The sequence below is a fragment of the Lytechinus pictus genome, chromosome 4 (assembly GCF_037042905.1).
Source record: "Lytechinus pictus isolate F3 Inbred chromosome 4, Lp3.0, whole genome shotgun sequence".
In the NCBI taxonomy this organism is placed as follows: Eukaryota; Metazoa; Echinodermata; class Echinoidea; order Temnopleuroida; family Toxopneustidae; genus Lytechinus; species Lytechinus pictus.
The window spans coordinates 29,716,990-29,736,519 of NC_087248.1; the positions used below are offsets into that span (position 1 = coordinate 29,716,990).

General features: G+C 37.6%; 1 protein-coding gene across 1 annotated transcript; it reads left to right on the forward strand.

Annotated features, from left to right (window-relative positions):
• The first annotated feature begins 7,990 nt into the window (after window positions 1-7,990).
• On the forward strand, window positions 7,991-19,094 carry LOC129258725 (PEST proteolytic signal-containing nuclear protein-like). The gene is made up of 4 exons (XM_054896955.2): window positions 7,991-11,211; window positions 11,729-11,806; window positions 13,040-13,095; window positions 15,760-19,094. Exons 1-4 carry the CDS (start codon window positions 11,008-11,010, stop codon window positions 15,905-15,907), a joined length of 486 nt encoding a protein of 161 aa, XP_054752930.1. The 5' UTR covers window positions 7,991-11,007; the 3' UTR covers window positions 15,908-19,094.
• The last annotated feature ends 436 nt before the right edge of the window (window positions 19,095-19,530 follow it).

Genomic DNA, 19,530 nt, shown 5'->3' on the forward strand with positions numbered 1-19,530 from the left:
CCCCAAAGAAAACCAGAAATTGTGCTTAAATATTTGAAGTTAATAATAACTAAGCACATAAATAAACCTCCTCCTCCAACTAATTATCATATTCATCCTCATCACCATCATCATACAATCACCATTATCTTTATAATCACCATCAGATCATAACCATATCAGATATCATCCAATCATCATTTTCACTATTATCATCATCATCATCAAAGTGTTGCTGCCCTCTACGTTCGTTAGTTCTCGATCACATTATCAATGCAAGGGACTATGCTAGCTTGCGACCGTACCGTACAGAGTCGAGACTCGAGACTCGAGACTGAACAAAAAGTTGATAAATTCACGGTAAGTTTAAAATTGTCTATAATGTAGTTAATCTACATTCTTATGAAACGAGATGAGTCTATTTTTAATGTGGAGCTCATTGTTGTATTCACGCTCCCAAACCCAAGTACTGGGAGGGTGACTCACTGACTCTAAAGTCCCACTCGTCTGGTTCCATGTCGGTTGTTAATCCCCTCTGAAACATTGAAGTTAGTTAGGGAGTCCGGCGCGGCGAGATCGAGGAGGAGCTCCACTCTGGGGCTACACCGCTATTCCAACGCGTGTTGGAAAAGTCGACGCCAGACGGGTACGTTTTGGCCTTGAATTTCCAGCAAATTAATCAAAATTACGGCCTAAATTTAGGTCTATGTTATCAATTATATACTAATTTCATAATTATAATGTAAAACGGGTACTCACGGGTTCTTTTCTTTCCAAATTTTGTGTTTTCATCGCCTCTTCTGGCCAACTCTTGCGATGGATTTTGTCGCCATAGGATCCTGTACGTGCAAATCCAGGGCGAGTTGTCACATGACGCTCGCGAGTCTCTAGGGGTAATGGCCTTTAATCAAGGCGTTCTTTTTGCTATAATTTTATAATGACGCTTAAATATCGAAATCAATGTAGACGAGTCTGTGCAGGGGCATAACAGGGGTATATAAGAGGGGGCATAGTACATGTCGCATGTGGAAGATACAAGTTACGTAATGTAAGTCCCGAGCACTAGCGTACCTAGGGGGGGGGGGCAGTCTGCCCCCCCCCCCCCCCCGATGAGTCACAAACCCATGCAAATTACATATCTCTGCCCCCCGGCCCCCCTGACGAGCTTGAAAACCTCTTTTGCCCCCCCCCCCCGACGAGCTTGAATACCTATTTTGCCCCCCCTGGCGAGCTTGAAGACTTTTTTTTTGCTTGTCAAATTTTTTCTGGTACGATTGAAGACCTTTTTCATTGAAGAGCCTTTTTTTCCTTTTTTTTTGCTTGTCAAATTTTTTGGCGGCCGATTTTGCCCCCCTGTGGAAAATCCTAGGTACGCCATGCACTGCCCGCGCTACATGTATGTTGGTAGCCCTGGGACCTCTGGATATTAACTAATCCAATTTAATTACAGATGGCAGATTTTTTTTATTATCTGAGTAGCCCCCCCCCCCCCCGGATTATTTGTTCTCACATTACTTTCCTTTTTAAATTTCCTTTCGTTCTTTCTTTCATTTTTCTTTCTTTCTTCCTTCCGTTGCTCCTATGTTTTTTTTTCAGGTGAAATCCACTCGGGGGATGGCCAGCCATGCCCCCATCTGTTTATGCCTCTGAGATGTAGGCTATACTCATGATCTTAATCTTCGATTTTCCAAAGTAGGGGGGTGCAATTTCTCAAGTAAAATTTGACAACCCCCCCAAAAAGGTTATCACAGAAAAATTGTCATTTTGTCTCGCGTAAGATTTGACAAGTAAAAAGAAAAGATGGTTACTAAAAATAAAAGACTCATTTTGTCCGTGTAATATTTGGCAAGCCTCCCCCCCCCCCAAGTTTAACATATCGGAGGCGCGATGGCTCAGTCGGTAGAGCAGGGGTTTCGGATTCCGGTGACCCGGGTTCGATTCCCAAGTGGTGCGCTAGTGCCCTTAAGGCTTATCCTCATTACCAGGTCCCTCGGAGAGGACCTTAAGCCGTTGGTCCCCTGGTTGCTTGCTCACAGGCATTCGTGCTTTTTTAGCAGTCAGGTAAAAAATCTCGATATAACATAACATTAAAAAAAAGTGAAGGTCATTTTGTCCTGCGTGAAATTTTAAAAGTAATAAAAAGATGGTCACTAAAATTGAAGTTCATTTTGTTTGTGAAATATTTGGCAAGCCCCCCTCCCAAAAAAAGGTTTTAACTAAAAATGATTGAAGGCCATTTTGTTCCTCTTAAAATTTGTCAAGTATAAAAAAAAAAATCACTAAAAAATGAAGGTCATTTGTCCCACGTAAAATTTGACAAGCCCCCCCCCCCCCTAAAAAAAAAATGAAAGGTAGCTGATAATGATTGAAGATCATTTTTTCTTGCATAACATTTTACAAAAAAAAGTGTGTCACTATTTGGCGAGCCCCCTACCCTCCAAAAAAAAGGTTTAATTAATAATGATCGAAGGTCATTTTGTCTCTCGTAAAATTTGACAAATAAAAAAAAAGTTGTCACTAAAAAAAGAAGGTCATCTTGTCGCGCGTTATATTTGGCAAGCCCCCACCCCCCTAAAAAAGTGTGTCATTAAATATAGAAAGTCATATGTTCAAAGTAAAATAAATTTGGGAAGCAAAAAAGAGCAAAGAATATGAACAAAATATCCCCATTACAAATATTGCTGTGATTCTCATAAGGAGGTGGGGGGGGGGGGGGACTTAACTTTGTACGAACGACATTTTTTTTTTACATCCAAAATATTGACTATGAATCTCAAAAGGTGGAACGGGCCAGAAATGCTCAACCCCCCCCCCCCCCCGATCTGCCATTGATTCCAATCGATAATGACTTTTCCCTGCAATACTGATGCTTGAAATCAAGATACTGAAGATTGATATATTGTAATATAAATTATGAACGTCTGACAAAAAGATAACCAACCGATCACCTGACCGATCAGCTGACCAGTACGTGAATCACATCGTAGTTGATCAGTCCCCACAGCGTTTGGAACGCTCACCAAGAATTCAAGAAAAAAGACTGAAAATGTAAGTTTAACCTCAATCCATTAAATTTCAAATGTCGTAGAAGTTTCCTTATCATGTTTAAAACTAATTAATACCTAAATTGTTACCATCCACTATGTATTAAGGCGTACATTTGCCAAAGTTCTTGGGTGCAAATAGAAACGGCAATGTCTAACCGGTTTTATCACTGATGTCGCCTATGAGGTCCATACATGTAATGTTTGGACCTCATTGGTACTAGGAGTGGAGGAGCTCAGGGTCAGGGAGCCGGGAGTCAGGCCTGTAGGAGACCACAATAACTTAAAAGGGGAGTCCAACCTTCTTCATAAAATATTGTGTGAGAGAGGAGAACAAAAATTCATACAGAATAGTGAAAGTTTGAAAGAAATAGATCTAGCTAACTATTCTATTTCTAGCAGAGACTCCAACTCTCCTGCTTTCGTTTCGGCCACCCATGGCTACATCTCTGCCGCGGACTACAGAATAATTGAAGGCACGGCGCATTCAACAAATAACGTTTTTTTCCGAAAAATGAATACGAGGACTTACACTACAGAATGAAGTCCTCCTACTAAACTTTCCAAACGATGTGAAGTCAATTCCTCATAATTTGATGAATATCCCTCAAAATGCGTCATTTAAGCGTTGATTTTTCTTCTCGTTGACAAAATATGAAAGTCACCTTTCTAGCTCTGAAATTTTTCGTCTAATGAGCGAAAGAGGGCGCGCGATTTATCTTCATATCAGAGACACTACAAGGGAAAGACTAGACACCAAAATTATCTTACACGTAAATCGATGCAAAGCGTTACGCAAAGTGTTTAATCTTTTTACTGTAAAGACTTTGGTGGAACGTTAATGGACAAACGAACGGTAGCACTTGCGGGGCTTTGTTCAAGGTACATAGAATTTTCTATATTTTTTGTTTAATTTGTCATCGTTTTGAATATTTTCCAAAAAGTATTAATTATCGTCAGCAAAAATAATAAAAAAGTATGTTTTTTAAGTTATTGCATTTATTGGGGTCTCTATTTCATCAAACAATTATTGGAATTGCAAACAATGAATCATGAATCTAGTTTTAAAAAAACCACCAAGCTGAATTAAGGTTGTGAACTGTATTAGCGCCACCAACGACCTCCTTTTTATTTCCGTGGAAGAGATGTGCGAAGCCACTTTCCAGGCAAAGGTAAGCGATTTTGCTCTTTTTTGTGTCCTTTTGAATTAAAAAAATATGTTAAAAATTTAAAATGGAACGCTTTATACCATAAAAAGCCCTGGTGAGTAGCGGAATGGGTTTCGGCTAACATCATTCACGTTATGAAGCGATGTTAATGACAACTCTAAAATCCACTACAAAAACACGATGGTTGTGCGAGGTTCGTATAGTCATACTGGGGAGTAAAAGTCATCTACTCTACGTAGGCTTACTCCCCACTGACGCCTGGTTCGCTTACGCATTGGTCTATACACACAGTAGGTTTTCCTACGGTGAAAGTAGACCTAAATTATAAGTTTTGGTAAAAAGAAGCTGCTGAAAACTGCTTATCTAATAAAAGAGAGCCAATGGAGTAAATTAGAAAGTCAAAAAGGGGCCTGCTCTTTCGATCCTAGCAGAATCTTCGTCGGAGGCAAAATGACAAACATATAAAGTGGAACAACCATAATATAGACCACAAACAAGAAACAAGGAGACAAAAGGGGCATTAGTGAGTAGAGAAGACCAATCAGGTTAGTGAAGGGGATGAAAGAAAAGGAGTAGGCAGACACAAAGGGAAGTTAGTAAGGCCAGTAAAAGACCTCAAGCCAAGAGGGATTAAGATAATGAGGCAGGCAACATCAAACAGGATCTGGAACAAAACAGTGATAGAGGGATGAATAAAAAGAGAATTAGTGAGAGGTGGGTCAAACAGGTTACAAAGAAAGGCATAATAAACTGGTGCATAAGAGTGGGGGAAAAAGGGAAAAGAATGGGGAACAACTGATAATGTGCAAAAGACATATAAGTATATATGATAAAGCATTAAACAAACTAAGATAAGAAGGTAAGTGTAGATATGTATCTATAAGTGATATGTATATAAATATATCAAAAAAAGAAATGTATATGAAAAAATATAAATACACATATGGTGTAACTGATATTGTAATCCGCTAGATGTGACGGGAAAAAAACATAAGACTATATAGTAGGGAAAAAAAAAACCTGTATATGTGAAACAGAATAAGCAAATTGCCTAAAAAGGTAAAAGCAAATAAAGAAGAGAGGGGGTGTATTATGAAGAAACCATAGTATACATGTAAATAAGCAAATGTGGTAAATCTAAAATTCCCTGATTTTATCCCTGATTTGAGGCAATTCCCTGATTTTTCCATGACTGGACAAACGTTTTAAAAGTCCCTGATTTCCTTGATGGGCTGGGAACCCTGCCAGTCCATCTTAAGGAGGATGCGAAAAAGTAGAACAAAAAACAAGATATATAAGATGAATGACTACTGTGGTGATAACTGATAAAGGTTTGCAAACGTAGACTATACTATGTTATTAACACGTCTATATGGCTGTACCAAGATGGTCGCAGTGATGTTGTCGCAGCTAACCCAATAAACCTGTATAGTGTTATCAAACTCTATCTAACTGGTCTGTTATTTGCCTCCAAACTAACTATTGGACTAACTAAACAAAATATTTTAAACAAAATTACATGATCTAATGGCTCTGTAACTTTTGGAATCCCCCAAACTGCATAGCTATTGCTTATTTTCCATCAAGTTCAAGTATCGTCCGTAACGGTGAAAAGCAATGATTTAAAAGAGGCATAAACATGTTTACCAGATACGTATCTACACTATCAATTACATTATATTTTCGTCCTTTTCTTCATAATAATGTTATTCTGATGAAACCCCGCCATTCGACCATTATAAGCTACAAGGTCCCCAAATTATTGTTCTGTAAATGTGCATGCGGTGATGTAATGATTATGAGTATGATATCACTCATCATCATCTATATGATCGATATGTAGGCCTAATTATAAGAATTATATTTGATTAGAATAATGCATTTGATGAGCGACTATCTCGTCATCGATAGTCCTTCACGGTGAGGTTTTGCGCCCACTAGCCCTACCCCGGCTCTACCCCTCCGGATCCTGGTGACATGTATTAACTGATGCATGGTATTTATCCACTACGTACCATACTTAATTCTAGATGAAATAAATAATAATGAATGATGCTTTGTTAGAATAAATGGACATTAGACCAAGTGCGAATTACATGTAGACCGAATGAAAATTAGACCAAGTGACGATTAGCCCAACTGGGTATTAGACCAATTGGCGATTAGACCAAGTGGTCACTAGACTAAGTGGTCATTAGACCATTTGGCTATTAGACCAGGTGGTCATTAGACCATTTGGCTATTAGACCAAGTGGTCATTAGACCAATTGGATATTAGACCAAGTGGAAATTAGCCGAAGTGGAAATTAGACCAAGTGTTGTTAGACCAACTGGAAATTAGAGTAAATGGATTTAGCCCAACTGCTCATTAGACTAATTGGATATTAGACGAATTGGATATTAGACCAAGTAAAAATTAGCCCAACTGGTTATTAGCCCAAATGGAAATTAGACGAATTGGATATTAGACCAAGTGGGAATTAGACGTATTGGATATTAGACGAACTGGTTGTAGACTAAATGAGTTTAGACTATGTGAAGTTGGACGAACTGATAAGTAGACCAAGTGGTATTAGACCATCTGATAATTCACCGTGGCCCACACTACAAAATCGTCCCACGACAAAATCTCGAACAATAAGTGAAATTTTCTTTCAAATGCTATTAAAATCACCATATCTCGCATCAAAAATATCACACTCGGTACTTCTTAACTTGAAAACATGTCCTCACCAAAAACTGGCACTTTTGGCCGCCATTTTTCCGGAAGTCAATGCTACGATTGACAAAAATAGTTAAAAACATACGACAACAACACCTCAAAATATATTGTAGTGCCCTACATGTACATGTAAGTATGGCCGTTGCATGTACGCTCGCTATTTTCACATGCTTTTGCAATGGAACTGCGCACCAGCGCAGACTATATTAAAGTAAAGTAAGAGTGCACAAAAATCGGACACTTGTGTATTTCCGACTGTTGTACAAATGTTGAATATTGATGTCATGAAAAATAAAATTGAAAAAAATATATAATGTTGTAAACGGTATTATTTACTTTCAATCCTACCAGAAGCGGTATTATCCTGGTTTAAGTCACCAGTCCATTCACTGCTGTTTATTTCGTCAGCGCTGGTGACTTCTTTCCACTTTGTACACGAGTGCACACACACAAGAAGAGAGGTGACTTATTTCATGATGAGGCCCCAGAAGCTTGTCATTTGCCAAATATCGGACGCAGTTTCCAAATATTGGACGTGTATAGTTGTGTGCCGTGATCAATTTTGGCGATTTAAATCGTGCTCTACATCTCAAAATAGTTGCTTGATTATTGAGAAAATAACTTATTTTAGCTGCGCAAATGCTGATTTTATTTATTACTATTAATAATTTTGATGTAGAAATCGGTAAATAATAATTAAAGTAAAGTGCCCAAATATCGTACACTTAAGCATAATTAGACCCACTCAAGGTTCCAACTTGGGTGTAGTGCACAGGAAAGTACAAGGAACAACACCTGCAAAACTTCCATGGAATTTTTTATTATTTTATAGACACTACACTGTAGATCATAACTTACCGAATGATTTGAAGCTGCACTTTCCCTCTTCTTTGTCTTTCTATAAACATGATAATATAAATTACTCTTGATGCCAAAGAAGGTTGAATCACACATCCAGATTTTTTCGCATATGATATATGTAGAGAGCTGCGAGAGGGTGCACGATATTATTTATACGCTTGCTTGTTTACATCGAAAGATTGTATTGCTGGTTACCAGCTGTCTGTTGTAGACGAGGTCTTCTCGAGGTTGACTAGACTAGTGACGTATTTTAAAATTGAGACCCTGACCTAAGACTATGCTAGATCTGATTTGAAAAGAAAAGAGTCTACTGAAAAAAAGGGAAAAAATACAAAGAAAAAAGAAGGATTATAAACAGAAAAGAAAACAAAATAAAAGAAAAGGAAAAATAAAAATAAAAGATGAAGAAAAGAAAGAAAAAAGTATGGAAAATAGAAATGTTTGACTGTTTGTCAACATCACAAGAAGAAGAAGACCTGTTAGATCTAATTGAGATCTATGCTATAGTGATGTACTGGGCAGCCCAAACACAAAGTGACCAGGCTGTGCATAGCTATTCTTCAAACTGAGTCCGTAAGAAATAAGAATAAGAAGTTAAGCAACAAAAACAAGAAATCTGTATTTGTGAAGCAATCCACAAAACGACTGGTCATCAATTACAAGAAAAGCAAAATGATGCCCCGAAAATGAAATGATAATAAAAGAGCTGTACTAGCACGCATTCCAAAGATGGTCATAGAGTTTGCAACTTTAATGGGAGCTGATGAACCTTTCATGCTCATCAACTGAGCATCAACTAACCCATCACTGACAGTATACCTACATGTAGATCATTTGGGCGTGGAAACAACCCACAACATTTTGACAAGGCACACCAGATAAATCAATTTTATCATGGAATAGGCCCAAAATGAACAAAAGCAACACCACGATTCGGAGAGTGAATAGAAAGTAATCAGATTCTTATACATGTAATTTATGAGAAAAAAACAAGTGAAATACCTGGTAATCATTAATTATCGAATGTTTCATCAGACCCTATACAGCGAAAGACCTTGGCAAAATGCTAGCGCTTGTTGCGTGGGATCGGTAGAATGGTCTAGTTCTAGACTCTGTTATATACCGATAGCCAACCATGTATACTCCACATGATGGTGAGAACATGTACAATGGTGCTTTCACAAGTTCGAAAGAGTTCCATTAATAGAGTAGACTGTGTCATAACAAGACTTTCGGGAAAAGAGATTGCAGCTTGTAACAACTATGCTGTCGTGTAATAAGTATTCAGAGCATTTTCAATCATGGCGATTTGGACAAAATCCGAAAGTTGATGGTCTTTTCAGCAATTTTACTGATTATTCTTTATTTTAAGGAAGAACTGATTTGGAGTCAGTCCGCTTTAAAGAAGCATCGCAAATGTCTCTTTTAATGATTTAAAAATCATCACTTTTACTTAGATTGCTAGACATGCACATATGGGATATGAAATTGCTGACCAACTAGCCAAGGGTGTTGCTCTGGAAGCTGCAAGCTCATCATTAGCTTCTGCAACTAACTACTCTGCACAAGGAAAGTGCTAAGACTATCCATAAGAATACAGAGAAGCTCTGGCAACGACGATGGGATGTAGCATGTCTCATCCACCATTGCTAACATCTAGCTAGCCATCAAAATAATTACCCAGCAGTTCTTTAACTTTGAGCTTTCAACACCAAAAACAACGGCAATAGTGGATTATGTTTTTGCTGTAATCACATGTAAAAAGTCATAAATGTGTGTGCCCCAGTGATTTTTATTAGTTTGACTTGGGACATTTGCCACTCAATCAATGGCGGTGGCCCCTGGGCAAGGTGATGTGACTTTAATTTGTGCATGCCCATATTTGTATATCACAATAATCTAATTATTTGGAGACTAGAGGTAGAAGACAATCTCCTTGATATTAGAGAATTGCTTTTCAAAAGGATTTAAGAAAGCGGTCATGGAAGTGATCATTTAACAATCTTGCAATGTGGTTATCTAGACCACTTTGTCACGTTAAATTGGTTTGGCAACCCCAACTCACGACATGGTTTAGATCTTGAAGCATGTCTAAGCTTTGGTAATGGAGGACAGTTGTGAACTACACACTAATGTTTTTATTTTTTTTTAATTGCAGTTTGACCACTTTAATACTTTAAATATTTATTAAATGGATATGAGAAAGTTATTGACACAGATTATATCCTGAAATTTTCAGCCCATTCCATGCTAAACAAGATGAAAATGTACAGATATTTTTAATTTTGATTGGGCACTCGATCAGTTAATTATCGTTCCATGATTTCCTTATTCCCATTTCATCAAACCCAATCACAAGTCTTGTTTACGCATTACATGTATAAAGTGTACATTGTATGTGCACGTCATTCATGGTGGGCGTGCCTGTGCTGTATGCATTATCACAATTACCATCGTAGCCAGGATTACGTCATCTGTGAGTAACCTGAATCCCGAAGTAAGTACAGGGAAAGAGACACAAATGGCAACAGATAATAGTACTTTGAATAAAATGACACATCATACAGAATTAGAACTGCAGGTAATAATAATAATATTGACTGGCATTAATTTTCAGGAGAAACCACTTTATATCTCCCTCGGTAGACCGATATTGGCCTCGTCAAGAGTTGGGAAGTATGAGACCACTTTAAGAAATACATGGTATTTCTCTCAAAGCCAGTCAGTTTTCTATAAATATCTGAATTGGATTTTCCAGCAACAGAGTGGTAGTGGTGGGAAGATAAAGGGATCATGCATAATTATCAAGTTTTACTCTTCTTTATTCCTTCCCTTATTCGTAGCTGTTAAGATGGCTATCAAAATTCAGTTTGATGGCATCTCTTTGGATATGATGCCAAGTTTGCGGCATAAGAAGAGGAAGGAAGAAATGTTTCTGCATAGAGAGGGGAGACCTTACTGGAGGATGAAGATGAAACAGATCGTTGTTTTCAAAGGGTTGGTGAGTCTAGAGGCATTTTGTTTCACTCCCATCAAAACGTAAGTCATTCATGAGTTCCAGTCCTTCTTCCTACTCTAGGAACTGATTGGACTACTTTCAGAGCCACACCCTTCAGCGCCACACCCCTGTATCCACTCTGCCTAAATGTTCACAAAACTCCTAGATGCACCAATCCTGGATGCACCAATCTTCGCCCGTTGAGACATTCACCCAACCTCGACAGGTTGCACCATGAGCGACAAGGAAGCCATCTTGAAGCGGAAGCCGTCAGATGAACAAGGAAAGGAAGGGACGAAGAAGTCCAAGCTATCCTTCAACATTGGAATCAAGAAGTCTTCAGCAGTTGCATCGGAAAATATTACCAGTGATGGGAAGCCTTCTCTCAGCAAGCCGAAAATGAAGATAGCTCCGGTCTCTATTAAATTAGGAGCACCGGTAAGTCTTGTATAGAATTGTAGAGTAATATCACAAAATCAATTCAAATTAGTGTCTGACTATACTATCTCAGAACTAATCTATACACCTGCAGTCATATTATACATCATCATCATTATCGACGTCACCATGATCAACATCACCATAATCGTCACCATCATCATCGTCATCGCCACCATCATGATCATCATCATGATCGCCATCAAAATCACCATCAACACCATCAAGCTTATCACCATCAACATCATTATCATCACCACCACCATCATCACTACCAACATCATTATCATTATCATGATTATTATTATCATTATCATGGTTAGATATATACAATGATTTCAAAAGAGTAAAGTAGACCCAGTTTGTAAAGGCACATTAAAGTTCCCTGACTTTAAAATGTATATTTTTTGGCCAAAATGGTAAATGGGCAACTCTTCTCAAACTATTTGTGTTTTCTCTTTTTTTCCCTCTTTTTTACCATCCTATATTAATTTTCCGTCTTCTTCTTTTCAACTAGAAACCAAAGGAGCCCGAAAAGAAGAAAATCTTAAAGCCAAGTGGTACAGCAGCTCAAGCTTTTGCAGATGAAAGTGATGTAAGTCGATATCAAAAGCTCTTTCACATACTTGCCTCTTTCATCGTGATATGAGAACATTTAGGCACCTTGTTCAAAGTCTGAACCGCATCTTTCACACAGGAATCCTGCAAGTAGCAATATATTAGAAATCATAACAGTAACTGTAGACAAAGCGATTGGGATTACTGTTACAGGATGCTATGAAACCAAAGCAACCTGAATGGGATTCCTGCTAAAAGACACAGCACAGACTTGACAATCACTTGAAGTCCACCTAAACATCAAGTTGATTGATACAAATAAAAAAAATATTGAAAGAGAAATGCCTGACACCAGAAAGGAGGTATGTAATCTGTTGTTGAAACCATGGTTTGTGCAGATAAAGGCGCTATAGAAATGTTATTATTATTAATGCTGTTGTATTATACGGTAAATTCTAAGATTAAAGGGGAATCCAGCCTTGGCCATAAAATGTTGTGTTGGGAAGGAGAAAAATAAATTAAACAGAATAGCGAAAGTTTGAAAGAAATCGGTCAAGCAATAAGAAAGTTATAGCTGCTTTAAAATTGAGATCACTAATACTATGTAGATTTCAAATTGGCAACTGGGTAAGTAAATTATGACAAGGGGCAAGGACAACTTTCCCATAGGCCATGTACTTTATTATCAGGGATTTGTGGTTTTTTCCTAAGTACCCATTCCCCTGGGGCAGTAATCTAAATATAACCCAGGTAGTATATTGTTTTATGTCCTCATGAAAGAAAACTATAATTTGAAATAAAACTTTTGGGAAAAATGACATTATAGCCATTATATGTATTGGAGTACATGGAAGAGTAGTCCTTGCCTTACATCACTATGACATCCCATATGCGGCCAATTTGAAGTCTCCATGGGTATAGTGATTACTGATATTTACAACTTTTAAAAATTCATAACTTTCTTGTTGTTTGTCCAATATTGTTCAAACTTTTACCTATCAACTTGTCTGATTTTTCTTTTCCTTATAAAAAAAGTTTTTATTTGGGTTGGATTCCCCTTTAAATACTCATTTATGAATGGTGTGCCCGAATTTATGTAATGTTTTGTCAAAGTTGAAACTTTACTTAAATACCCACCATTTCCTGACTTACGGCAAATATTGAAAACAGACTGTGGTCAATATCAATGTTGGAGGCTCTCCAGTATGTACTTAGGGGTTGAAGTCACCGTTGACATACTGTTGTTGTTATTGTTTCTTTGTGATTGAAGGAAGAAGAAGAAGACATGCCGCCTGAAGCTAAGATGAGAATGAAGAATATTGGCAGGTAGGTGTCTTCTTGGGCCCTGTCTTACAAAGAGTTACGATTAATCCGATCAACCACAACTATGGAAAACCAGCAACTTCAGCATCTATTATGCATGTTTGTTCAAATATTTTCTTACAATGATTTATCATATGGTCATTGTTTTCTTGAAAATTCAATGTGCTTCTCTTTGTTCAAATTTCATGTAGAACATATTATGACAATGATGGATTTCCATAGAATTGAGGTTGATCAGATCAGTTGTACTTGTATTTCTTGGTAAGATGGGGCCCTGGTTTAGATTGTTTAGTTCCAATCGGTCTAATGCCAATTTGTCTAATTACCAACTCGTCTACAACCATTTGATCTATCATCAATTCCTCCACTATCCACATGGTCAAATCCCCATTTTGTCCACTCGCCAATCACCATTTCGTCTAGTAACCAGTTGGTCCAATAGCCACTTAGTCCATGAACAATTTGGTCTAATTGGATAAGTGTTAATTGGCGGCGAAATGAATGAAAAGCAAATGGGTATTAGACCAACTGGTTATTAGAAAAACTGGTGATTAGACGAATTGATAATTGAACCAAATGGTTATTGGACCAAGTGTTTGTTAGACCGATTGGTGATGGATGGAATTGTATAAGACTAAATGAAGGTTGACCATGTGATGAGTGGATGAATTGGCAATTTACCGTTTAGATTCAGTTGGTCTATTTCTCAGGTAGTCTAATACCACACCGTTAACTAGTAACCCATTTGGTCTACTACCAATTCGGTCTAATTTCCATTTGGTCTACACTAAAATTGGTCTAATACCCATTTAGTCTAATGCCCATGTGATCTACTTTCTACTTTGTCTGCTGGGCACTTTTTTACATTGTAAACTGAAAAGTTGAACACAAACACTTTATCTGTCCATGTAGACTAAATGGTGTTAGACCAAATGGATATCAGACAAAATAGGTTTATCATACAAGTAGCTGGAATTTAGAAGAAAAATTATAAAAGGGCTAATAGGCAAATATCATTGGTAGTGCAGGTGATGGGCAAAGCTATCTTTCCAAAGCAAAGCTAAGGAAAGATAGCGAGTACATCCAGCTTGCCAAGGAAGTGATACATGTAGTTTGCCTCTTCACTTGAAATCAAGAGGTGATTATATGCTTCATATTCCACGCCGGGAACCACTAGAAACAAAGAAATCGATATCAATATGTCTGTAGAGGAAGAATTTTGATTTGAAAAAAAAAAGTCAAGGTTTCCTTTGAAAAAAAAATCGATTGAGATGATCATGCTTGCGCATCCGAGATCTTGCTGTGGTAAGACCTCACAAAGGACTTTTACCATCACAATAAAATAATCGAGGGGCAATGCACTTTTATTTTGTGCAAAGTTTTACTGCTAGCGCATACAAGTATGTACACTGCGTGAGCACATCGAGATCTTGCGCAATCGTCACTGTAGGGGACGGAGAATGATGGACAAAAAATCCAGTGCAATATTAAAGACTTCTTCATTTCACGCGCTCTCATACTGATTCATAATGCGTTATGATCCTATGGGATGACAAAGATCAGCGAAACACAAAAGTTCCATTACTGCGAGTGATGATTGATGGGGAAACTACCCTTTATCACATGACCGACTTCTGACCAATCCTATAGCAAGATTCTTTGTATGCAGAATTTAAATTGAAATATTAAAGACCAATAGGTTAATCGACTAACAAACAAAATTATGTTATTAAGTTTTCAGATGAAAGTGGGAGGTGATATATCCAGCTCACGCATTCCATATTCATGATGAAATTCATACTACATGTTCTTCTCCATTGAAATGATATAAAACTTAATACTAAATAGGTTCATTATTGCGGACTGAAATAATCGATAGAGGGTATTCATTTGTCTCACAATCTACTATGGTCAACAAGGAAATTCGTGATCACTCTCGCAAAAAGTGTTCCAGGGAACGCTCAGCTAGTCAACCCCCACCCACGGGAAACTAGCGAGCCCGCCAATTTTGTCTTATATGCATATTGCCGACTCACGGCGTATTTGCATATACCTCCGGCTTATTTGCATATACGCCCGACCAATCACATAACGGATCAGTGCCCACCTATTGTTCCCGCGTTCGTGCGTACGGTGCTGGGGATTGGTATAAATAGACTTCGTTATCAGATAATTTTCGTCACTTGATAAAGAGTTGCAGCGGCACTCGAAAGCTCATGAACTTGTAAGCTAGTGAACACTTTTTGCGAGAGTGATCACGAATTTCCTAGAAAGCTAGTGAACACTTTTTGCGAGAGTGATCACGAATTTCCTTGTTGACCATAGTAGATTGCGAGACAAATGAATACCCTCTAGCGAATATAAAACTTGTAAGACTTACAAGAAACGTACAACGTAAACAAAATTGAAATTTTGGCCTCCCGTATTCTTAGTACAGCGTTAGACCTTGGTCTATGTTAATCTGGACTGCAGTATACAGGCCAGTATTCAAAGAGACATAACAATGAATACGAAAGGTCAAGGAATGGCATCACTGTATAACTCCTGTATAAGCACTGTGGAAATATCAGTTATTGTTATTATCATCAGTATGCACATTATGCATCATTTAATGAATCTGAATCATCAGAATTTAGCAGTTTCATCTTTTTCAATCTTTTTTTTTAGGGAAACACCCACCTCAGCAGGACCTAACTCTTTCAACAAGGGTAAGATGGGATTCAGCAGCCCCTCGGCCAAATGGAAGACGCCCCGTCTAAAGTCCAGCGCTGAGCAGATCCAACAAGAAGAGCAAAAGCTGGATGGCAGCTCATAGCATCGATGGGAAAGATGGTTATGTAATATATTTGCGTTATATCCATGTACAGAGAGAGAGATAGAGGGGGGGGGGGGGGGACAGTGTACATAATAAGCCCATATTCTGAAGTCTGGGTCCCGTAACACAAAGATTAGCGATAAATCGTACGCTTGAATTTCACAATTGATTGTACCTTTTAATCAATTGTAGAAAAATGTACGATGATTGCTTTGTGTTACGGGCCGCCCCTGGTTATGGCTTAACTCTTTGCCCGCCAAGGACAAAATCATTCCTGCGCCACATTAATTTCAAGGTGCAACCTTGAGAGGGGTTTAGCATGTACTGTGCTAATTCAGTTCACAATACAAGTAGCTTTTGATTGGTTTATTGTAAAGAAAAGTTTTGTGTGTACTCTGTACAATGCATTGCACCAATCACTATTATATTGTGTGTGTATGAACAATAGCCTTAATGCACTATGTGTTTATTGTGAATACTTGACCTGAGTCTAACTTGGCAGTCTGCTGTATGTGGCTCTAGTCGAACAAAGCGGGCAAAGAGTTATGGCTTAACTCTTTATAACTTAGATCAACTTATCACATTTTGTATTGATATTGTTAAGAATTGTCCTGAAATAATGATTATAATGGCTTTCTTTAAAGGACAAGTCCACCCCAACAAAAAGTTGATTTGAATAAAAAGAGAAAAATCCAACAAGCATAACACTGAATTTCATCAAAATCGGATGTAAAATAAAGTTATGACATTCTAAAGTTTCGCTTAATTTCACAAAACAGTTATATATGTACATCCTGGCTGGTATGCAAATGAGGAGACTATGACATCATCCACTCACTATTTCTTTTGTATTTTATTTTATGAAATATTCTTATTTTCTCCTCATTATCAAGTGATACAACAATTGATTCCTCCCTGAACGTGTGAAATTAGCATTGTTTGATACTAATGGTTCTGTCAAGTTGGTCCTTATTGTCAAATCTATAAAAAAATGAAATATTGTATAATTCAAACAATAATAAACAAAAAAAATAGCGAGAATAGCAACACCCCCATTAGACCTAAAAAGGTCCAGTAAACAATCACATATAGACTTTATTCATGTATATGTATAATCAGAGAGATTATGTATAGAGAAGTTATAATTGTATTTTCAAATTTTAAAAGATAAATATTTGTGAGAGATCCGACAATGGTAGAGGAATATGTGAGTTTTTTTTCATTCAAGTATTCATTTTTTTTTTTTACTGAATTACCCGATGTAAGTGTAACATTGATGGAAAGGTGTTTAAAAATTCAGTTTTTATCGATAATCTGTTTATGTGAAAATAGCTTGAACGTGCCCTTAAAAAATGATGAATATTGTATACATGAATTGTATTAATGAATTTGTAAATGATATCTTCCTTTGAGGAACATTGTAAGACTGGCAGCCCAGCAGGTTTACTTGATAATGGCTGTGGAGTAGTTGGCTTTGTAGCCTCGCCTGCTGCTTGTCTGATGAACAGGGTCTGAAAATAGACTGAAGAAGCGCCTCTGCAGTGTTGATGCACCTTGCATGTATGTATTTAGGCGCGTGTAGGGACTTAGTATTGGATGTCTTGGCTTAAGGCTACCACCCTTACTAGATGCCTGGGCTCCATCTTACAAAGAGTTATGATTGATCCAATCAAACGTAACTATGGAAAGCCAGCAAAGTCAGCATATAAAATGCATGTTAATTTTTTTTTAAATTGTAGATATCAATGTATATCCATAAATTCATTGATTTCTTGACAATTTGGTGTGATCTCCTTTCTTTACAAAGGACATTTTGCAGATTCCCTGACGGATTTCCATAGAGTTACGATTGATTGGATCACTCGTAACTCTTTGTAAGACGGGGCCCTGGTCTGTGTTGTGATCTTACTGCTGAAACACAAAAGTTAATGATGGCATTAGTGAAAGCCTCTTTTATTGCACAGAGAGTGAGAGAGAGAAAGAGAGATGGATAAGGGGGGGGGGGGGGGGAAGGAGAGAGAGGGAGGGAGAAGGGGGCAAATGACATCATTAGAAATGACTTGCATCCTCCCAAATTTGAGTACTTTCATTGTGATTTAATGTAACATGTAATTTCATGTAACCTACAGTATTCAATGCAATACAACAAGTTTTTACAGGTCTTTTAGATGGCAACTTTTATTATATGGTTCTTGAAAAACGAGTATAATTTCACCCCTCCCTCCCTCCCCCCCAAAAAAAAAAGGAGAGAAGAAAATATCCTGTTGAAAGCAACCCTTTCATCTATGTCCTCTCCAAATTTATGCTTCTTTAAATATTTTTTTCTGTTGTCTATGTGACAGCGATGGTTGGATGAAAAAAGAAGAGAAGTGAAAAAGAGATGGATAAGGTAGAGATAAAGGGATGGTGAGAAAGAGAGTGAGGGGTTAGCAGGAGGAAGGAAAGGAGGCACAAAGAGGTCAATAGATTCAGATATATGTTACAAAGAACAAAGCAATGAAAATGACAAAAGGGAAGGGGGTTAAGGATTGTGAAAAAGAAAGCGGTGGGGTATAGAGTGAAAAAATGGTGGTGTAAATTGAGAAGATTGGAGAGATCTGAAAAGAGATGAAGCCTAATCACTGATCTGTATAATATAGTGTACACTATCAGTGAGCCTTAATTATCAGCGAATGAGATAATGAAGTATAGGAAAAGAAAAATGAAATGTCGCCCTCAACGACATGAACAATGTGATGTCATTGTTAAAATTACGATTACTTTGGCAGGGGCATATCATGTTTGAAGGTCTCATGTTCTCTTCTCTGGACAATAAAGAATACAATCTTTTTCAAGTGATGTCATATTTCAAACCATTCTGTGTGAGTCAGGGTCACTGATCTGAATACTATCAGGGTTTACCTATAGTGGCGAGTCTACTGTTGAAACCCCTAAAGTGGTCTGTATGTGTAGCCTACAATGACTTATGTACTGAAGCTTTGTATGTGCTAGTCTTGTGGGAAGACCCACTTGATCAAAGTTTCAATCAGGGTCTATCCCTGCAGACTTCAGTTTACGGAATGACGTAGGGCATATTGTAATTCTTGGATAATTCCTCTGGGCTGCCAGTCATATTTTTGTTTTAATAGGAATTTCCCATTTCCTTTTCTATGGAGGTATTAAACATTATGAAATTTTGTATTTAATATTTCTCTTCTCTTGTTCGTCATTATTGTTGTGTCTTGTGCAAAGAAGTTATATTCCAAGTACGCTCAACTTCCCCCACTCCAATAAAAAAGATATGCCCTTCAGAAAACTTTTTTTCATGGAGCTTATTTCAACTTACATGTACACATTCACTTTTTGATGAGGGGGGGGGGGGTGATATTTTTTTCTGCTATTTTTACAATAATTTTTTCAGGATGAACTTCCCCTTTAAAGGACCTACATGAAGTAATAAGGACATAAAATGGATGATTCAAGTTTGATGTTGGTGTTAAAAGTGCAATACAAAATCTAATTTATTAAACAATATAATGCGTAAAATTATGTTCTTTATATTTTTAGCTCTGCACTTAGCAAGACTTGTCCCAAGACTATAGTCTGTTAGGGCTTTGCTAATATAAAAATCGGCCCAATGTTAC